This window comes from Trachurus japonicus, chromosome 8, assembly GCF_045865225.1.
Source record: "Trachurus japonicus isolate A0001 chromosome 8, Traja_1.0".
In the NCBI taxonomy this organism is placed as follows: domain Eukaryota; kingdom Metazoa; phylum Chordata; class Actinopteri; order Carangiformes; family Carangidae; genus Trachurus; species Trachurus japonicus.
The window spans coordinates 11424489-11445567 of NC_140914.1; the positions used below are offsets into that span (position 1 = coordinate 11424489).

The following is a 21079-nucleotide window of genomic DNA, read 5'->3' on the forward strand; positions in this document are numbered from 1 at the left end:
CAAGAGGTTCAATACAAACTTTGTCATATATTCTGTGAGATTTAGTGAAATGTCCTGATTTATATGAATTTCTTTAACACATGAAACCTGTATTCCTATATGTGTATGGCCTTGGATGTCACGGAACATCAGGCATCAGGTTTGATCAGATGCAAGTGTTTGTGATGCAAAGCTCATAACTGCAGGGAGCATCTGATTGTATTCTGTTCTCAGACAACGTTACTAAATGCTAGACATTTGCAAAAGTAAGAAAAGCAGAAAATATCTCAACTTAATCCTTGAATTTAATACTTTTTCCATTTATTTCGATGATCACAAACAAAAAACACTAACACAGAAAAAGTTGAAGTAGAGTTTAACAAACGGTTAATTTTTTACCATTGTTACAGTGTCTCTCAATAGAGCCGTTATTTTTTTATTTCTTCTTCAGTTACAGTACATTTATTCGATAAATTTCCCACTGTTGCCTGTGAGCTTTGGTCAACAGATATCAGTGCAGAATAACCGACAGGATGATTTTATTTATTCATTTCACATTTTGCTGCAACATCATGTCGGGAGCTCATTGTAACTGTAGACCAGTGGTTTAATTTTGAGCTGAAATGAGGAATAAATAAGCAAGTTGGGTGATGAATATTCAAGCAGTGTCATAAATGTCAGCCTGGAGTTGGTGGTTTGTGGTTAATGGATTAATTCTGGCTGCTTACTGATGAATGCATCTGTCACTTCCTGTATGCAGTAAAGAAAAAGCAGCTTTGTCTATACTTCATCTTTTTAAGAAATGGCACTTATCAGAACACTGCATCATGTCGTTACACCATTTATGATGATGTCCCGAGTTGTATGTTTCTTTTTTAAATATATTCTTAGTTTATGAATTTATACATACTTCAATAAACTTGTCATTTTGTTGAAGATACCCTCATTAATATTTTAGCATGTCTCTCGAGGTAGCCATTCTTAAAAGCAGCACTGTTTCTGTATGGCACCCTCAATCCCACTTAAAGTCTTGTCCCACAGTTTCATAGAATTTGATATTAAATGGCCTATAAAACTCCCGCAGTTGCTCTATGACCTCCTGGTCGATCTGTACGTGAGTCCTCCCCTTGGATTTGCCAAGGCAGCGTGGCTGGCTGCTGCTCTCCGGCTTCTTCAGACAGGGGAAGCCTTTGGTTCGATTAAAGTAGAAGTGCTTGTCCGTGATTATTCGTTTCAGGCCTAAAAAGTCCTGCACGCGGCCCATCTCGCCCGCCGGGTCAGTGATCAGCCGCTCGCCGCTCACAAAGTGCATCTGTGACAAGCGAAAGTACTGCAGCCAGTTCTCCAGGTGCAGAATGTACATCCCGATCCGAATGGCGTTCCAGGAAGTGTCGACAACACCAAAACTTCTGTTCTTAAAGGCCAGCTCTTCAAACGTGGGGATGTCGGGTTTCTTGGAAAGAGTCTGTGTGTAGTCAGAGATGGCTCTTGTGACCGGGTTGCGCACCACAACAATCAGCTTGGTCTCGTGAGACATGCTGGAGATGCGTCTCGGTGCCTCTCTGGTGACAAAGTAGCTGGGAGTCTTCTCTAATGTGATCTGGCTGTCTAGTGTTCGTGGCATTAGTCCCCTTGGGAGAGAAACAAAAGAATAAAAGACAGATGGATGAGTCAGCAGGAGCTGTTATTTTCCTGTCCCGTAGCTTTTCCTCATGACTTTAGTGCCTCATGGAGGATAGAAATGAAGAAGTGAGTGGGAACTTTTACTATAATATTCTACAAATACTCTGAATTCAATTAAACCTCAGCCTTAACATGCAATTTTATAACTGCTAATGTAATGTAAATTGGATTGTTGGACTTTATATTACATTTTTTAGGGTCGTACTAGCACCACAATAATTAAGAGGGGAGTAAAAACCACAGAAACATGGCTTATACTGTATGTGTCAGTACTGTGTAAATTCAATTTACAAACATTAAGTAACTATAAGTCTACTAAGTTATATTCAGCATGAGAATTAGCTCTCAGATCTGTTACATTAGCAGGAATACTAATTGCTTATAAAACACAGTTTTATAACATTTCAAAGGCTTAAGGAGGCAAACTATAATGAAATAACTGAAATAATAGTACCAGCTTGGATAAACACAATGTAAATGTAGATTCATTGGTGACAGAACAGCTTGTACAACACAAACATGCATCATAATTATCATCATCATGCTGCCAAGATGATGGCTTCACAAACTACAGGCAAATGTTTCCATTTGTCATATTTGTTGTGAGTTTTTTCCCTTCCCGGTGTAATGCGTCATTCCGCTTTGACACTTTGGTTCAATAAAAGTTGATTAAGAGGCATCTGCTGTTGACTGCCGAGACAATGAATTACACAATTCTTAGAACGCCCATACTTTGTTTCCTGCTTTCTTTAAATAGAAGAGTGAGGAGTGAAAAGTTCCCTAATAGCAGAGCGTTGGAGCGCCGCTGCTGATGCTACAGCTTTCTGCAGGTTGGAGGGTGAATAATTCCTAAATTGTACAATGAATAGGGATGATATAGAGTCTGAGTTTCTCTGTATCGCAGCATATGGCTCAGTTCGTGGACCTCGGCTGTTACCACACAGCTCTGATGATTAAATGCCACACTTTCTTTATTATTATGGTGGGAAGCCTTCGATTAAAACCTAACCTTTCTCCAAGCTTTCTCTCTCAAAGTAGGGGTAACCATAGGTTACCTCTAAAGTCCTGGAAATATTGATCCATTTAGCTTTATTTATGAATCCTGAGTTGTTGGCTTGGGTGCCTCAGGGCCACTAGGCAACTATCAATCTTTTATGAGAACAGCACCTTTTCAAACAGCTTTTGCTACACATTAAAAAAAACTTGCAGCCTTTTTCCAGGAGGTGCAGAATCTAAAACAGATCTTCGGGTGTTTGCTGAGGAAACTGTCTTCGTTATCTGCCTTGTCAACTCTGTACATTTTCATCATCCTTGGAGATGACGATTGTGTAGGTGAGGAGAATATCCTGTGTGTTGCTGGTTCAAAACTGTGCAGACAATGTGAACACATACAGTGAAAGGTCAGAGATGTGGCTGCGCTTAAAATATTGAAAAGGAAAAAAAAATACAGCTGTCTGGGGTCGACCATATAAGTATACACAGCTCAGATCTGTCGACAGAATGTTTACACTCACACACACCAAAGTATGATGAAAAATAATGATGTTAAATTAAACAGAGATTTCACACCAAGATGTTCCTCCTCACACAGGTTGTTTTTCGTTGGCTACCAACCACACAACTCCAAGTGAGCCTGTCCATCACAAGAGGTTGCAACATGTGCTAACTTACCTTGAGTTATTGATTTCTACAGCTGTTATGTTTGTTTACTCCCAGGGAGTCTCAGCCCTGGATAAATTACATGACCATTACACTGAAGCTATACAACACTGAAGGGGCTGAGCTAGGCAAGGAGGAAATATAAGCGTAAAAACTCTGATGCATCTGAAGCCGAGAGGCCAGTGGCATCTTTGGGATCAATTATTATCAAAGTGCAAAGAGGGCTTATTAATGTTATAACACAAAGAACAACAATACACGCTCTGCTGCTTTGATTTATTTTCATCCGTTGGTCATCTGTTCTGCTGTTGTCGTTAGAGGCTAAAGTTTGGACGCATCATCACAGTCTGTGCAGAGATTAGACCTTATTTACATTGATTTATTATTGTTGTGATCAGGATCTGAACCTGGGAATGGAAATAACACACTTTCACAAGGTGGTAGCCTACATCTGGATCACACCTGGAGCTGGTCTGACAACCATTACCAAGCTGCCCTGAAGTGAGTTTATTGCGGAGGCCAGACGGGGTATTGTAACTTAAATGATCCACAGTCCTATAAACTATTTTCCCATATGCAATGAGTGGAAAAAAAGAGCAGCTGTCATATAGTAAATAACATTTTCAGTGTCACAAACTCCCTGAACTGACTTTCAGAAGTTAATCCTTTACCGGAAAGATTCTGAAAGTCTAGAGAGCCATGTGATTGAATTATTTTATCCGATTTCTAACCCTAATACTGACTTTGGGACTCTGGTGGTGAGAATTCCCTTCAGGCCAAAAACCAGTGAAGAGTGTGAAAGCCTGCAGAGGCTTTTATGAAGTATGCGCTTTGTGAGCGACTTTTAGAGGAATAAATGTGGTTCCATCTTTAAATGTTGTATCCAGTTTTCCTAAACACGTCCATAAGGGTTAAAACACAAAGAAGACTTGGTTACTCACATGGTTACCACTTGATACAGTACCACCTTACTAGTTTGCTCGTCAACCAATCAGAATGCAGAAACAAAAACATTTATTAATATTAGCTATAAGTGCAAAGACCTGTGTGGGATAATCATTACCTAGAGTGCCAATTAAATCGCAAACAATGAACAAAACCATGTGGAAAACAAGATGAACAATTGTTGCATGTTACCCCTCTGAATAATGAAGAGACTGAGCCCAACTCCTTTGAACCTCGGTCACGCCCTGAAGGCACTTTAAAATGGAGTAAAAAAAAATCTGCACTCATTCAAAAATAATTGTCATTGATGGATCAATAAGTCCTGAAAGGCTTTTGAGAACCTGTTGCTATCAATTATGTGATGAATTAATTGCAACTTCATTATCTGTTATCACGCAAGGTTATACGAAAACAGAATATTAACAGAAGCGTCTGCTGCGCGTCACCTAAACTATGACTCTAATCTTGCTCAGTGACTCATTAAATTGATAGCCAGAGCAGCCATGTGGTCCGAGCTCCGGGTGTGTGATGTTTCACCTGTCGTTGTCAGTTGTCTATTCAAAGGATTGTCTGATGAGCCGTTCCTGTGGCCGAGGAGGACAAGGTGCGATCCAATGATCAAAGCATGCCAGCCTTTATTTTTTATTGAAATCAGTGCCATTTATACGGGATGCTTTCATGTCAGTGGGAGCAGCCTGGACCAATATGAGTTCCAAGTTGGCCGTCTTGAAGTGATGTTAATGAGGAACACCAGGAGGGATACAAACAATGCATGTGTTCACGTTCATATGTCTGGTTATCACAAAATTGATTTTAATGGATACACATTAACTGTTAATGGCCATATGTGCCTTTTTAAAGTGATATGACAAAAAGACTGCAAGTGATGAGCAGAGATTTCTCATTTTCAACACATATTTTCCTTTTGCTTGCTCAAACAGCTGCAGCCTCATTTATGTATCTGTTCGTTACTGAGATAGCAGGAACCGGGCCAGGAGAGGAGCATGTGATACCTGAGGCAGGTGTCTGAACCAACCGTCAGAAATGGACTTTTCAGGGAATTTTCTTTTTCTCTCGTGCCCCCAAGAAACTATCAGCACTGTGCACAGCATCTGAAACCAATAGATAAAGTTGTGGGTCTTTACCGCAGCAGGTTCTGGGGTGCGTTCACTAAAAGCTTGTTCAGTTCTTGCCTTGTAATAATTACTTGCAATTAGAAAATCTACATGATTGTAATTCTAATGGAATCGCTCGGAGGGTACTTACTTGCTTGATGTTGCTGGAACATCAGCATCTCTAAGTGTGCAAAAAGTAGAAAAGTAAAAGAGTGCAAAATACACTTTAATGTGAACATCTTGCTCTCCCACACACACACACACACACACACACACTGATTAACTGACATTTGAGTGACTGTCCTGATTGATTACCGCCTTCTCGCTCGCTGTCAACACTAAATTCTTTGGGGTAATTTACAGTCTTTCACGCAATTCTTGGTGAAACATTGAGTCAGGATGCATTACGCACTTGGCTGTGACATTTTAATCACTCTGGGAAAATTAACTCAGGTGTGGACAATCTGCTCAATACTGTAAATGAGACCTGTTCCTGGTTAAATAAGAGAACATGGCTGAAAGCTAATTTGTTCTAGATGCTTCAGTATTGGATTTGATGCTGTAATTGCACAATCCCACTTTGTAATTTATGGGCAACTTTTTTTTTTTTTTTTAAAGGAAGGTCTGAATTAAACATTGACATCTATCTCTTTAATTTATTATCATGGTTTGTATGGTGTTTTATTCTCCATATTCCAGCAAATTAACGTCTTTAACTAAATAGAAATAGGGGTCTAGATACTCACTATTAATAGTAGTTGCATTATTAACCCTCATCTAGCACTTTCTGTATTTCAGTGCATCTCTTCTCTCAGATAAAGAGCATTTCTTGCACTACAAAAGGCTTAAAAAACAGCACCAGTGAGGACCAGCTCCATCCGAGCGAACATCACAGGAAGTGAAAGAAAATGGGGTGTGTGAGCAGCCACTAATGGGTATGCACATGATGTTCTCTCCTGGCGAAGTCTTTGATTCGGGCTCCTTCACAACGGGGAGAATTTGTGTTATTACTATCTTAACATAATCTACTGAGGATAATGTCCGACATGGAAACAGAGGAAGCAAGCACTGGAACTAAACAGGCTTAGAAATCTCTTCACACAATCTACGCCACATAGCTTCATTATTAAATATGCTGTTTTTTTTGTTTTTCAGCCAGTCAGGTGAAAAAACAATTGGAGGATGCTGGATCTTGGTTACTTAACAACACAACACAACACAAAAAATATCAGCAACTAACAGCATTGATTTCAAGCTTCATGCCTGGAGGGAGAATAGAAATAAAATAATCACCTTGTCAGTGTTGCATATGCTTTTTACTATTCTAGCAATTCTCCTCTGTAATAATTTGATTACATGTTTTACATTAGCTCTATCACCCATGCTGTGAGAGAAGAGGAGGGGAAAAAAACTAAATGAGCATCCTTCTGCAACACTTATCTACAGGTAGTCAGGGTCAACAGTGGGAACAGTCATTGCCAGTCATTAATGAGCCACACTGTGCTGAAAGCTGGTCTGCATATTGTAGTGACCCTGAACGAGCCTGCTGGCTATCTTGCAGAACGATTTATCTCTGTTGGTGCGGTGGAAGCAGTAGGTCTAGGGTTCACACTTTAGTTCCCCCCGGATGCTGCTATATCATTATGGGGGAATAAGCCACAAACATGGATGTCTTTATTTGAAAGTGCCAAGGACTCCCCATTAAACCCAGATACACCATTCTCTTCTGCAGTATGCATTTCCACTGGGAGAAGCCCGTGTGCTGCAGTTTCTACATCGGCAGAGTCGGTGCAGGACAACAATTAGACTGTTATAGTCTGGCCAATCAAGAGCAAGGCCCAACAGGAATATGTGCAGAAAATTAACACTGGTAATTAAAGGGTGCAATATTTTGAAGTGTGTCGACCCCTGGAGCAGATAATTAGCAAAGCATCTAACGCTGAAAACTAATCAATGTAACAATTTCATTGACGTTTGCAGGCAACTTAATAATTGTCAGTGTCTTGGTTGTTCTATTAAACAACCTTTTACTTCTCAAGGGGCGCTCTCAGTTGCTGTTAGAAAAAGATGAATGTTCTTCATATTTTGTGGACTCAGCCAGTCAAGATGACCACTTTATACCCTAAAGGGTTCACTGAGCTCACACTCGTCTGGAGGAAATCTAATGAAAACAATACAATACAAAACCTAGTCCATAGCTGCACTGCATATGGAATCGAGGCGGTAGTTCCATAATAATAGTTGGAATCTGTTGAGAAGCCGCTGAGAATAACTGATATCATCTGATCTCATCTCATCGAATTTGAATTCCACCTAGTGTCAGCCAGTTTCAGCCCTTTATCTGACTCTACCTCTCCTCCTACAGTATTTTAAGAGAGCTGAATTCACAGTAAAGCTGTGCTTATTTATTACATGCTTTTCTTTTCTGGTGTCAGACAAGGAACAAAGTAGAATAGTGACAATTAAGATGAAATGTTAACCAGATCTCATTTTCCAAGCTGCTGCTCTGCACAGCTATAATAGGGTTAGATTTTACAACCACAGCTTTATCTGAGAAAAACACCAAGCACACCAACGAAATACGACGACTGTATTAACATGCTAAACTATCAATTTGAACAAAAGTTAGAGGCAACAGGATATCTTTGTTACACAGTGCACAGCCTGTCTGGGTGAACAAACTGCTGCTGCTCTCTGAACAGAGTAGACACAGAGGGTGAGGTATGCCTCTCTCCACAGGGCACCAACAGTGACTCTCTATAGGAAGTAAAAATAGTTTGTCATCTAAGTTACTTTATTTGTTCTTGGATACTTTTTTCTTTTAAAAAGAAAAGTCTCTAAAGCAGTTTGAAAAGTTGCAGCAATTTTGAAAATACATCAGCCACTGGGAAAACAACTTTTGGTGGCCAACCAATGGTGTAACTTCATATAGGCAGACCTATGATGTAACTTGATCAGTCAGACAGTCAGGCAGTCAGATGTTTATATGGCTGGCCTTGTGTCTGTGCACTAAAAAACAACAACATATCCAGTTCTTAAGCTGCGGTATGTTTAAAATCACTATGTTAAGCAGATGTTGGTTTAAGGATCTATTTATAAGTTTTGTCATTGTGATTGAGCCCATCGGTGTGAAGATAAGCTATTTCTAATAGTGAAACCGGGAGGCAGTGGTTGGGTCAGACCACGGACGAAACGATTTTACGGTACTCAAATCGGAGACTGCACGCGCTGCATTCCAGCAAAATGCTATTGCTTTTGTCCACAGGGACCGCCAAAATCAACACAAACTGAAAGTTCCTTGTAGGGGCTTTAAGTTAAATTTGACTTTTATTTTGGGTTTACTGTTGGAGAAAACATTAAGAGCTCAACAAACATAATGCAATTTGTTCACGGTGCAATATTAGCTATACAAAGAGTTTAGGCATACTATGACTAATGGTGATGAAAGTTTGTCAAACAATGGCTGACTTCAGAGAGGAGACTTTAGCTTCTGTACATATCATGGCTGACGGATCAAAAACAAAAAGTAAACTTTTTCCAGAGAGCTCATCCCAAACACAAATTCTATGTATCAACAAAAATCTTGGTGACAAACAATCTAAACAAAGTTTTATCTCTGTGAATCTTTTTGGTGCAACGCTTTAAATTGAGATGCATCCCCTGTACAATATGTGGAAAAAACATAAAGCTGCAGATTGCTACATTACTTCCATTATATAATGTGTCTTTGATGGTGTAAGGCTCAGCTGAACAAATGCAGTGAAAGTGCAGACTGCTCGGCTCCAGACAGTGTGTCTTATTGAACAACTTAAACTTCTAAAGATCAGCCAGGGTTCATCAGGGATGCAGACCATCAGAACAAGTAAAGGTCAGCTTTGAATCATCTCTTTGTGAACAATCAATGAACTCAGAATTTATTACTGTCATTTCAGTCTGGTTTGAACTTAAAACTGAATGCTGCATATTGCCAGCTCTCTACAAGTTCTTTGTAAATGTTTGCAGTGCAAACACAAAATTGTAATGCAACACAGCAATACATGCAAAATGCAAAATCCCATTCAAAACAATGAACAAACATAAGGAGGAAGCAAATCTAATACCTTTTCAGACATAATGGTGAAATGTAGACCTATGACATCAAACACCAATTCTTCATGTTATAGCTTTGGACAAAAAATAAGTTTATGCTGCACACAAACTATAGGTTATTACAAAACTGTCCAGTAGTTCATTCATGTATCCATAACATTCACACTCACCCAATCATCTGGGAACTAACCAGTGTTTAATGTCCGTCACTTGCAATTAATCAAGGTATATTGTGCAAACAGAGTATCACTAATAAAGCAGTTTAATGAGTTGGAGGATTTCAGGCAAACCCCGATCTGATTGGGAACTTCGAAGCCATTAATCACAATGTGAAGTGCTTCTGCAGGGTCAGGGACTGGTAGATTTAGAGAACGGCCTTTACCTCCCACTGGACAACAAATGTTTGTCATTACAACCACTAATAAGGGGCCCAGCCTATTAAACAATATGCAGCCTCATAGGCAGGCCCAGGGAGAGACCTGAATCAAAGTATCCATTCCATGCTGTGTTTGTCCAGTCTCTGGAGTAATTTAACAACAAAACAGTTACACAGTGGATTATGAGGAAAAAAAAGGGCTCCTCTCATTGCCTGTGTGTTATCACAGTAAGCAGCAAGCAGAGCCATGATGGTCACAAGTCCTTGGTAACACTATACACAAAAAGCTCTGCTGTAGAAACAAAAATGTCACCATGCTTCATGGTGACATTTCTCAAAGGAGTTGCTCAAAAACTGTTATCAGAGCTCCTGCAAAGCTGAAAAGACACACACACACACAACACACACACACTATCGCAAAAATAATTAAAACAGCAGCTAACTTCTGATTTAATTATAATGACACAAAAGTGAACAATACATTAGGGCTGAACACACATGGAAAAAAAATACTACAGTATGCAAATGCCATGCAAAGTTGGGCTAACTGACTAAAGAACTGTGGTCTGGTTATAAGGCTCAGGCTTATTAAATGAGCGTCTGAGTTGTGCACTGTCCTGAGAGCCTGTCACAGTAACTTCAGGATAATTGCTTTTCTGGACATGGCTGTGTTTTCAATTGGGAGCTTCCAAGTATTGCATTTTTGTCTGATTTGAACAGTAGCAAATTCTCCTTTTGTTCATTTTCGGTCCACGATTAAAAGGAATAGTTCACCAAAAAATGAAATTCAGTCATTACTGACTCCCCCTCATGCTGATGAATAGTTTTTTTATCTGGAGACCCAGGATGGGGGTTCGTAGTTAAAGGAATAGTTCACCAAAGAGTGAAATTTCCAATGAAATCCTTATACATGTATGAGAGTCAATAGCACCCGACACAAAAACGTTGAAATATCCCTCCATACTGCTCGTCCGCTGCAATCCAAGTGTACTGAAGGGATAGTCCAGAGTTTACTCGAAATTACATAATTTAGGACATTTTTACAGCCTAAACAGTCCTAGATGCCGCTCTTACGTTCACACACCCCATGCAGGAAAATTCAATACAGGACGGTTTAGTCTGTAAAAATATCCTAAATGACATAGTTTCGAGTAAACTCTGGACTATATCCCTTCAGTACACTTGGATTGCAGTGGACGAGCAGTATGGAGGAATATTTCAAGGTTTTTTGTAGTTTTATGGACGTTTTTGGGCGCTATTGACTCTCATGTAAGGATTTCGTTGGAAATGTCATTCTTTGGTGAACTATTCCTTTAATATCATTTAAATATGTTTTGTTTTATAATCACGGGTCAAGCAATGATTTGAGGGTTTTCGAATCTCTTTGTTTGCAAACTTTCTTCCCACACTTCTGGGGAATTGACTCTGGGAAATTGCGTTTCACACAAACCATTTGTCCTTCAATGTCCTGAAAAGCCAATATAGCACACAGACCTGCTCCCTGCCATCCAAACCCATTAACAGTTTATTTTACGCAGGTAGACTGTGCAGGGAAAATGTTCTTATGCTGCGTGGGTTCTCATAATGTCTGTGCCACAGCGCTTCCTAAAAGTGTCATCCTCCTCCTCCTCCCTGATCTGACAGAGCAGATCCAGTCGCCACTGGAGAGGCCGCTCCATTATTAAAGTATCACTCACTTAGATTACAGCTGTGATGACATCTGATCATTAATCACCGGCAACAGAGGCCTGCCACCTTGAAAGTCTATTAAGAGTTAACAAAGAGCAGTCCAGATGAACACAGCCATCCTGCGGCCAATCCAGCAAGGTGAGGAACAGAGGTGAATCACAATCTAGCGTCCTGAGAATCAAGCATCTATTTCTCCAATCTAATTGACGACAAATCGGTCGCAAATAGCAGACTGAGGATCTTTTCAACACCAGGCCTGTCTTCAGTTACAATAATGGCATCAAAACATATTTATAGCAGGACAATACAGCTCTGCAATACTGTAAAAAAAAAACTGCATAATATATTTCACCTTGGACCAAATCCTATTTAATCGCTGCCATTTCAATTCTTGTCTCTTGTTTTCTTTGAAATAACAATTATTCATGGTTTGGTCTGCAGAGGGGAATGACTGACACTTGCTCTCCTTGAGCAATAACAAGTTGAATTGATCTGAGCTACGAGCTGTCACATTAACATATGGCATGGGAAAGCATCCACGGACACAGAAATAAAGACGCTCAGACAAACAGGAAAGGCTCTGAATTCCTAAACGGTTTCAAAACTTAAAGTTTAATTTGGCGTTTTTGTTTTTTTCTGTACAAATTTGCATTAAAATTGATGAATTGCTCTAATTTCAACTGGTGAGGACACAAAATCTAATCTTCCAAGGCTTTTTTTGCAATGCTGTTTTAAAAGTGTTTTATAATATTATAATTCACTTCACTAACCTTCATTATAATAACACTGGGGCATTATGAATGACCAGTGATGGGCAAATTATGTCCTGCACACAGTAAGTAACAAATAATACCCTGTTGTCGCCTCTTTAGAGTTTATCTTTATGGACACAAATTGTGATTCTGAGCTCTTAGAGGTTATTTGGGAGGTTTACAGTGTAGCCTGTAGCAATGTGATCGTCAAGGATATTTATAAACGAAGAGTGGACCGTCCACACACCTTTAGTACTTTCACACTTTACTCAGATGTTGAGAAAGTACAAAAGGAAAGAGAGGAGTCAGACGAAGAAAAGCACAGGCAGGATTTGATCTGCGGTCAGGGACACACCGGCTTCGCCAAGAGGGGAAAGTTAACAAGCTGACAATCTCTCAATGTGAGCTAAGGATCACTGACTTTTGAAGACACATCAAGTGGCAAAGCAGACATTCATCACTAAGGTATCCCTGGGACCCGCAGAGAATTGTGTGACAATGCAAAAAATACAGTGTAACACTAATGACTTTAAGAACAACCTGTGTCCAAAAACCTGCATCGTTACGCTGATCAATGGCTTTGTCGTTTGAGGAAACGCACAATTAGCCTATAACAAAGTATGATTAGGTTCACCGGTGAATTCACTCCAGTCCAGTAAGTGTTTGGTTTTTCTGCTGCAGAGTGGGCACATGTTTTCGGGTTTTTAACCTTGGTTCAGATCTTTTATACTTGGGTCTCTAAATGATGGCGATGGTGGCCTTGAGAGCTCAATGTACTACAACTTAATACAAACAAACAAATGACTTGCAAACTCAGAAAACTATTTGGCAGTATACACATGCTACAAAATCACACAATACAATGGAAATGTTTCCAGGGGATGCTACTGTACATGTAATGCTGCTTGTGACTAGTGGCCTAGTTGTGATTTTAAAGTTAACAGTATTGAAACTTTTATCAATGTTGTGTCTGAAGTCACAGTGGACTATCAGCCTTACTCAGACAAAAATCTTTCCTGCACTAATTAAGTGCTGTGGGTGCCTCAACATTAAGCCTATTGGCACTTCGATCTCAAGCTCAATGCTAACACCAAAACCCTAACATGCAAGACAGTGGCAGTGCCTGTTTACCATGTTCACCTTTGTTTAACATGTCAGCATGCTAACGTTTAGGAGGTTACTTAGCATTTAGCACAAAATACAGTTGAGACTAAAATCTCTTTAGTTTCTAGTGTATTTTCAATATTTAGTCATAAATCGATTGGACAGTTTGGCATTAACATTTTGCAGGAAAAAATATAAAACATTTTTCATTATATATTCTAGTTTGGACTGAAGTGGCTAACTGACTGACAGAATGGTCAATTAATGGTGAATAAGGAATATCAAATAGTCAGACCATCCATAACATCCATATTATTGGATTTAACTGTTATTGGTTGTTGTATGACACTAATGCTTTAGCAATGCATCATCACATTATTTGCCGAATTATTCTATTAAAGGAATTAGAGCACCATCTATCTCACATTTCAGATTGGTCTCATTGGGGAAATGTCTGCAAAAGACTTGTTTGGTAATTAATGTTAACCACTACATGTCTCTGAGCTGCACTGGAATGCAGAGTTACGCCTGACCATCCCTCGCTGTATAATGTGCAGTTTTCTGTGTTAAATGAGAACCATCTAACTTTCTGTCCTCATCAACCTTTCTGATGATACTGTTCCAGAGCTCCCTGCCTCCCCGAGCCAATTAATGTGGACCTGGAGAATATTCGTGGCTGTAGCCTCTCATACAATTTCAACACTTCTCAGGGAATCTACTGGAAGTGCCTCTGACTCATGTGAAATCAATAGAGCTGAGATGCCCTTTTAAGTCTTGATGGTGTATGGCGACGTGTTTTTGTTTGATCTTTATGATTCTGCGGAGAATCGAAAAAGTGGCCAGACAAGTTCAAGGAAATTGGTAGCAGTGAATTGTCTGTTTTATCAGGTCCTGTACGGTTATGCGAATACCCTTGCACAAAATAAATGAGGCCACGTGTGTGTTCTGTTCAGGAGGCACAGTAATGAACACTGCACCATTTTTCTTCTGAGCCTAAATGATCCGTCACATGCTTAATGTAACAGGACAGATTGTGCAACAGAACTGAACAACTGGCCAACTGAACAACTGGCCACTTCACTGAAACTGACAAGAGTTAATTTGGTGTCATGTACGTTTCTGTCCGGTCAACGTTCATTAGCCGTAAACAAGGTGTTTTGAAACATGTCACCGCGGAAGCTTTTCATCCTCCACAGAAAAACGCTGGCTTGAGACGTTGTTGTCAGTTTAGAAAAAGTCGGTGACTGGAACTTTTGTTTAAAGTACCTAATCAAAAAAACGTACAAAGTCAATAATTAAAGGGACAACGAGGAGTTTTGGAAAGCTAAGCGTTTTCACACTACATTTACCATGAGCCTCCACGTGCACGGTGAAATTCTTGGAAATTCTTCTCAAGACGGACGTCCTGCCAAGGATGTTTTCATTCATCAACAATGTAAGTCGGAGGTTCGAAGACGATCAGATACCGTCGTAGTTCCGACCATAAACGGCGATTCGGCTGCATTATTCCCATGACCCGCCGGGCTGCGTCCACGAAACCGAAAGTAAGGAAATGCTGGTCGGCTTGCCCAGCATTTCTACCAGTAATTAAAATAACAAAATAACGATAGAGACAAAACGATATATTGATCGAAAATGGAGCCATTAACAAGTGTGGGTAGCGTAGATTTATCCACATTAATGTGAGACTTTATAACCAAATAGAAACTCCTCGTTGTCCCTTTAACTTTTTTAAATGACTTACTCAATCAGAAGAAAATTAATGGATGACATCTTTAGCCCCACAAAGCTGTAACACGGATTATATTAATTTTGTCAAGCCACTGTTCTCAAATTGAAATTAGCATGCTAAGTTTAAGGCAGTTAAAAGCATGCTAGTTAGCATGTAAGGTCCTAATGTGTAATACACTAGAGTGCTATGAGGAGAACTGATTTCAATTAGTCAAAATCTAATGAAATTCACATAGACAGTTGTTGACTTGTTGGCGGCACTAGATGATAGAAAATCATTAGGGTTAGGGTAATTCATCCTCATGGGTTCCTGAACTTCAATGGCACCTCAAGCTATAGTTGTCACCTAAGATAGTTAATGAGAGACACATCTAGCGTGACCAACAATAAAAACATTTCTAATTGAATTTTAAAAATAGCTTGATGCTTCGTTTTTAACCAGGTTTCTACTATATTCTAAAGAACAGAGCAGCTGCTGTTTGGATTGGTTGCTGTAGCTTATTGACTGAACATAAAGATGTTATGCTCTGTGTTTATTGCTTGATGAGGGTCATTAATAATTGGCCACTAAAATGCTTAATGGGAGAGATAACTGATTGATTATGATAATAAAATAACTGTAATTTGAAACTGCATTGATGGACAGTCATACAAAGCTTTTTATAACCCGGGCTGTTGACGAAAGCTCACAGCAGCCACTGCAAACAAAGCACAGGATCACATGTAGAACGTACAAACACATTATATTACTTGCTATAAAGACAAATGTGACAGCTAATCAAAATGGAAAGATATTTTGTGACGTGCTGCCAACAACCCAAACACTGTGACAGATAATCACAGAGGGCCAGTCTGATATAATGAACATCACGCGGTCACTCGTCAAGTTGAGTAACGGCTGCTACAGCCTGAATTAATCCCATCTTTGTGTCCAAGGTGCTGTTTAAGTGTTTATCTTGAATATATGAACTGTCAGCTTGTGACAAGTGTGCAATATCCCAGTGTTGTAATTTTCCTTTCGTGGCATCACATCAGTGAGGGACCTCCATTCATCTCCACTTAAATCTAGAGTGACATAGAGAAAACAAAAATCGAAACATGTGCAAAAAGTCCAAACCTCTGCTCTAATAGTTTGCTTACTGATGAAGTAAATGGTTGCTACTGCATCATTAAGCTGCATTAGGATGGTTGATTTATATGATGGCAGGTTGCTGGTGGGGCAGGATGATATCTGATGTGCTGAAGATTGATTCAGCAGTTAAAACATTCCTCTGCATCATGTTCTTTCTGCTGCGTTTAGATGTTTAACTGGTTTATTTGGTTCACTCTTGTCAGTGTGATGTCTTAATGCTTGAACACCTACTATATCAATATGTACAACTGACTCTGACTTTACTCTGTATCTACATTTAGCCTTGTGTGTGCATGTATTTCCATAATTGAATCAGCCTTTTCACCGCTGAAAAGGAACATCCTTTTGAGCCCATATTAAATATCTCTATGCGCCAAGGTATCTGCTGAGGTATTTAACAGGCTTTGCGGCTCCCTCTGCTAATTGTTACAAAGAACGGCGCCTTTGTTTGTCGATGTGTTGTTCCTAAATCAATGTAATTTGTGAAATACACACAACAATAAAGACTAACTGTCTGTAAAGTAGCCCCTCAGGAAGTTTTATGTCTATTGTTTGAAGCAAAAAGCTCCTTCCTATGCATGCAAACAGTGTAAGCTTAATAACCAAGTATAATACGTGGGAAATTAAGATTAATATCAGGGATTGCAATTAAAAAAGAGACCTTAATAAACATGCAAATTATTAAACATAGTGTTTGCTTTTTAACTTACAACCAGGGGGATCTGGAGTGTTTTGTGTCTTACATTAATGCAGTTTTGGGATATTACAGCCTCTGGTTCATTAGTTTGAAGATGAAAAGGTCTGATTCTCTTTCACGAGTATGAGGCTTCTTTTGAGATAACTCCGTCACACAGCCACTCGCTGTATCTGCCGGTGTGTGTGGTAAATTGTCTTGTATCTGCACGGGTACCCTTTGACTCACACTGACATTATCTACAATACATTTTTAACTTTGAAATTAACAGGATGAGGCAGTCTTTTTAATTAATGTTAAGGCATTTTTTCTCCCAAATGTTTAAATCCAAAATGTAAAGGGTCATATTTAACACTGGTGTTTTATTTTAAGTGTTGAGATGTAGAAATATTTGTGTTTACTAGTTATACATCTTCTATACAGTATAAGGCTTCTTTTCTGGAGCTCTAGTAACAACAGGTTGATGTTAACCAATCCGCACAGAGAAGCCTCTCTTTTGATTGGCTGACTGTTTTCTTAATAATTGAATAAAAAATAAAACGCTTAGAGAAACCAAATCCTAAACGGTTGGATGCTGGGTCCAGGTGGCCAAGGCCAAGGGAGAAGTGACTGCTCTGTTGTGACATCAGAAAGTCACAGAGGTCCTGATGGCTCATTTTAAGACTCAGTTTGCGAACACAGGTTGTTTGCATTTCTCTGTGGACTGAGGCTTTGATACGTTTCCCATGTTAATATCAACCTTCTATCTGTTTATCTACTTTATAATCAAAACTTACATGGACACCTCACTGTCATCAATATGAGACCTTTAAATGAACATTTTTTTCAATTTCAAGGACTGATTGTGCCATTTCTACACCACTTTCCTTTCAGAAAGTTTAAATTTCAAACCAGCAGAATCAAAATGTCACAGTGACAATAGTTTAAGTAGCCTACATACAATAATATAGTTTTGCTTTCTTCACAAGGATGTGGTGCATCACTTCCTCTAGTCAACTATAGAAAATCTAGCTGGAATTATTATCCCACTATAGACAAAGGCAGAGTTTCACTTGCTCATCCTATAATTAAATATACCTGTATGTGCAGAGGATGCTTACACCTCATAAGCGTGCATGTCTAATGAGAACAAACTCTAGCTGAGACATGATGGGCAGCTGCTCATATACATGATAATTTGCTGCAGCCTCTGCTGTTTCCTTCCTGCAGTGCAGCCTCAGCATAGACCTCATCACTTGTTCCATGCTCTTAGAGGCAAGTCTCTGATCTGCTCCTATATACCCCACTGGTGGCATTGTGGGTACGTGAGCGGAAAGCTGTCTGCAGCTCCAGTGGTCAGATGCAATAAGACAATATCATCAAGGCTTTTTTTTTTTTGTTGAAAAATCTACAGAGTTGGGAGCGTTGCTTTTTGAAGGTCCATGATCTGCTGGTTGTCTGTGATCTTTTCTATTTGTTGAGAACATGACCTTTGAGCCTTGTGATTAATTTTAGTTATCTGAATTAGAGCTTCTCAGATACTCAATATTTGAGAAAATGGAAATGGAATATTAATTTCGAGAAGGTATCTGGATTCAACAGGGGACCACCAAGACGGAAAGATAGAAAGAGAGCGACACAGAGGTGGTGGGTGGGTGTTGTTGCACCTTCTGAGCTCCTTTACCTCCACCGTGAAAACGCAAGAACATTTTGTGCTGGGGTGTGGGCTGTTTGAAGGCAGCTGGTAACCTGGGGGCTCGCCTTGTGACATCTGTTTGCTGTGACTGTGTGAACTGATCCTACATCAGCCTGGTGGAGCTGTCTGTTTAAGACTGCTGACAGCTAACATCTGCAGCAGCACGGAGAAAAACAACAACATCACACAGACTCAAAAGTGGAATCAAACTTGTGACCCTGATGGTGACATTAAGCCTCAGTGTATGTGTGTAAATTAGTTATAGTCTATGGCAACAAATGGCATCTGACACTTAAGATTTAACATGCATTGTTGAGTAAAAATAAGAAGTGTCTCAGCCTCTGACTTCACTTGTGTTCATGCTTGTCAGGAAACAAGTTTAATGAGCGTTTGGGCATCAAAGTGTCTAATCAGGACGGGAGGGAGGGCGCTGCGCTGGGTGACAGAAGTAAAATCAGTGCAGGATGTGCAGAAATACACAAAGAAACACATATAACTACTACACTGTTAAGTTCTTACACGTTTTCCTCACCTGTACCAGTCCAACCCTCTGTCGTAGTTTCTGTCGAAAAAGTGCGGCTCTGTTCCGAGTGCGCGCACATCTGGATGTATCCGGATGAACTCCAGCACCGCCCTGGTGCCTCCTTTCTTTACCCCGACTATTAACGCATTAGGCAGCTTCTTATTCCCATATTTCTGCGCGACACTCATGTTTCTCAACTTCAAGTCAGTCCAGTGACTTCCAGACGAGGCAGGTGCTTTAGTTTGGTCGCGGACATCACCTGCTCCTCGCCGGGCAGCCGCCTCATCCAGGGCGGACCTGACTTCCAGCGAAGCGCAATTGTCTGAATTTCCAAGAAGTTTCTTCCCTCCTGCGTTCTTGCTCGGCGGGCATCTCTTCCCCTCGTAACCCCGGTTTGTCATGATTGTGCTGCGACAGAAAATGATACTATAGCATAAATAGGTGCAAGACAGTGACACGGTGAATATGAAGGCGAATCTGGCGCTGAATCTGTTGGTAGATGAGAGGAACCTATGTGCCATGTCTCCATGGGTTCAAAGTGCTGCATGATTTTCCATCGGAGTCTTCCTCCTCTCTTGGTCTGCGGTCGGTCGGTCGGAGTCTGGCAATAACACAGGTTTCCAAAGTCAGACTGGCATATTATGAGAATAGGGGTGGCTTCTTGGAGGCATCAACCGCGCGTAACTCGCATTATTTCTTTTCATAGGCTGCTGAAGTGCGCGAGGAAACTTGGAGCAGAATATGAATCCGCGCAGAAAAAGCGAAGCAGTCAGTTCTCCTTTAAGTTGTTCTTAAGAAGTTTGAAGAGACTCATTTAGACCAAACACTGAAAATAAATCCCAAAGGAATTCCACATCCATCTCCGTCCTCTCTCTCCTCCTCTCCTTGTTGCGTGTGGATCGGGAAAGAAAAGAAAAAAGTCGAGTGCGTTATCAGTGCCAAAAAAAATAAAAAGAAAAGAAAAAAAGAAGAGGAAAAAGAAAAACTCTCCAGCGTGATTGTTCTGCTCGCCTCAGCTTTGCATTTGAATGCATAGCCCACCTTTCCCTTATAATGAAGTTGTGAAGATATGTGCACTTAGGCTACTGGCTATAAATATTTCATCAAGCCTCCTGACGTCATGCACATGCTCATAATTCAATATGCATTTTTATCTTTTAAAGGAACATCACGAATATTTTCCGGAACTTCATATCTTGGAAACATAAAAATGGAAAATGCCAGTGATTACTGGAGGATCCTTTGAGCTTTAATGCCATAACCTCAGGATATCTGTGCTGCAGTATGTGTGTGTGTGTGTATGTGTGATAACTGGGCTTCATGACACAAGTTTTGTAACATTCAGTGTATTTCTAACAGGCTTCATTTCAGAGGGACACGCTAAAAGCACCTGGTTTTTTGAAAGCACCTATCAACAGTTTTACAATCAATTTTCTGCTGTGCAATACTATTGTTGCTTTTCACTTGAATCAGAGCGATTCAGCCTATTAAGGCCGAGTGGCATTCTCTACATGCTGAGTGTTTTCTTTACACACACACACATAGCCTACACACAGACACACGCCCAGGCATTAGCAGCCTCTGAAAGTCAAGATCACACTTGATCCTCTGTGTTGCCATGATGTAAGCTGGATGCAGACTGGAATGCAAAGTTTCAATGTCAGCTCTTTCAATGTCATGGTTAAAAGTTTTTTGTTTCATTATAAAGAAGTGAAGAGCTTATGCGGTGAAGCCAAACAGCAGCTGCAATATTCATGCTCGCTCAGTTTTTAAATACCAAAATATGAATATAACACATTGTCATTCTGGTTCTGTCTGGGACTGCTGGCTGTAGGGAAGGCCTGACATTTTATCCCAGCTAAGTAATGAAGAAAAAGGAGTTCAATCTCAACATGGACACTAAAAAATGATCATGCATGTGCGGGGAGGAACG

The 21079-nt window shown here is 40.0% G+C and overlaps 1 protein-coding gene across 1 annotated transcript; it reads right to left on the reverse strand.

The window, feature by feature from the left end:
• Positions 1-283: 283 nt before the first annotated feature.
• Positions 284-19960, reverse strand: hs3st2 (heparan sulfate (glucosamine) 3-O-sulfotransferase 2). Its single transcript, XM_085783817.1, has 2 exons — positions 19156-19960; positions 284-1610 (listed from the first exon to the last, which is right to left on the reverse strand). Exons 1-2 carry the CDS (start codon positions 19665-19667, stop codon positions 992-994), a joined length of 1131 nt encoding a protein of 376 aa, XP_085639943.1. The 5' UTR covers positions 19668-19960; the 3' UTR covers positions 284-991.
• Positions 19961-21079: the final 1119 nt, after the last annotated feature.

Bases quoted from the DNA above. Each gene is read 5' to 3' on its own strand.
- hs3st2 (XM_085783817.1), bottom strand. From the start codon at position 19,667: ATGGCACATAGGTTCCTCTCATCTACCAACAGATTCAGCGCCAGATTC. The intron at 1,611-19,155 runs GTGAGGAAAACG...TTCTCTCCCAAG, and splicing joins AGAGGGTTGGACTGGTACAG to GGGACTAATGCCACGAACAC.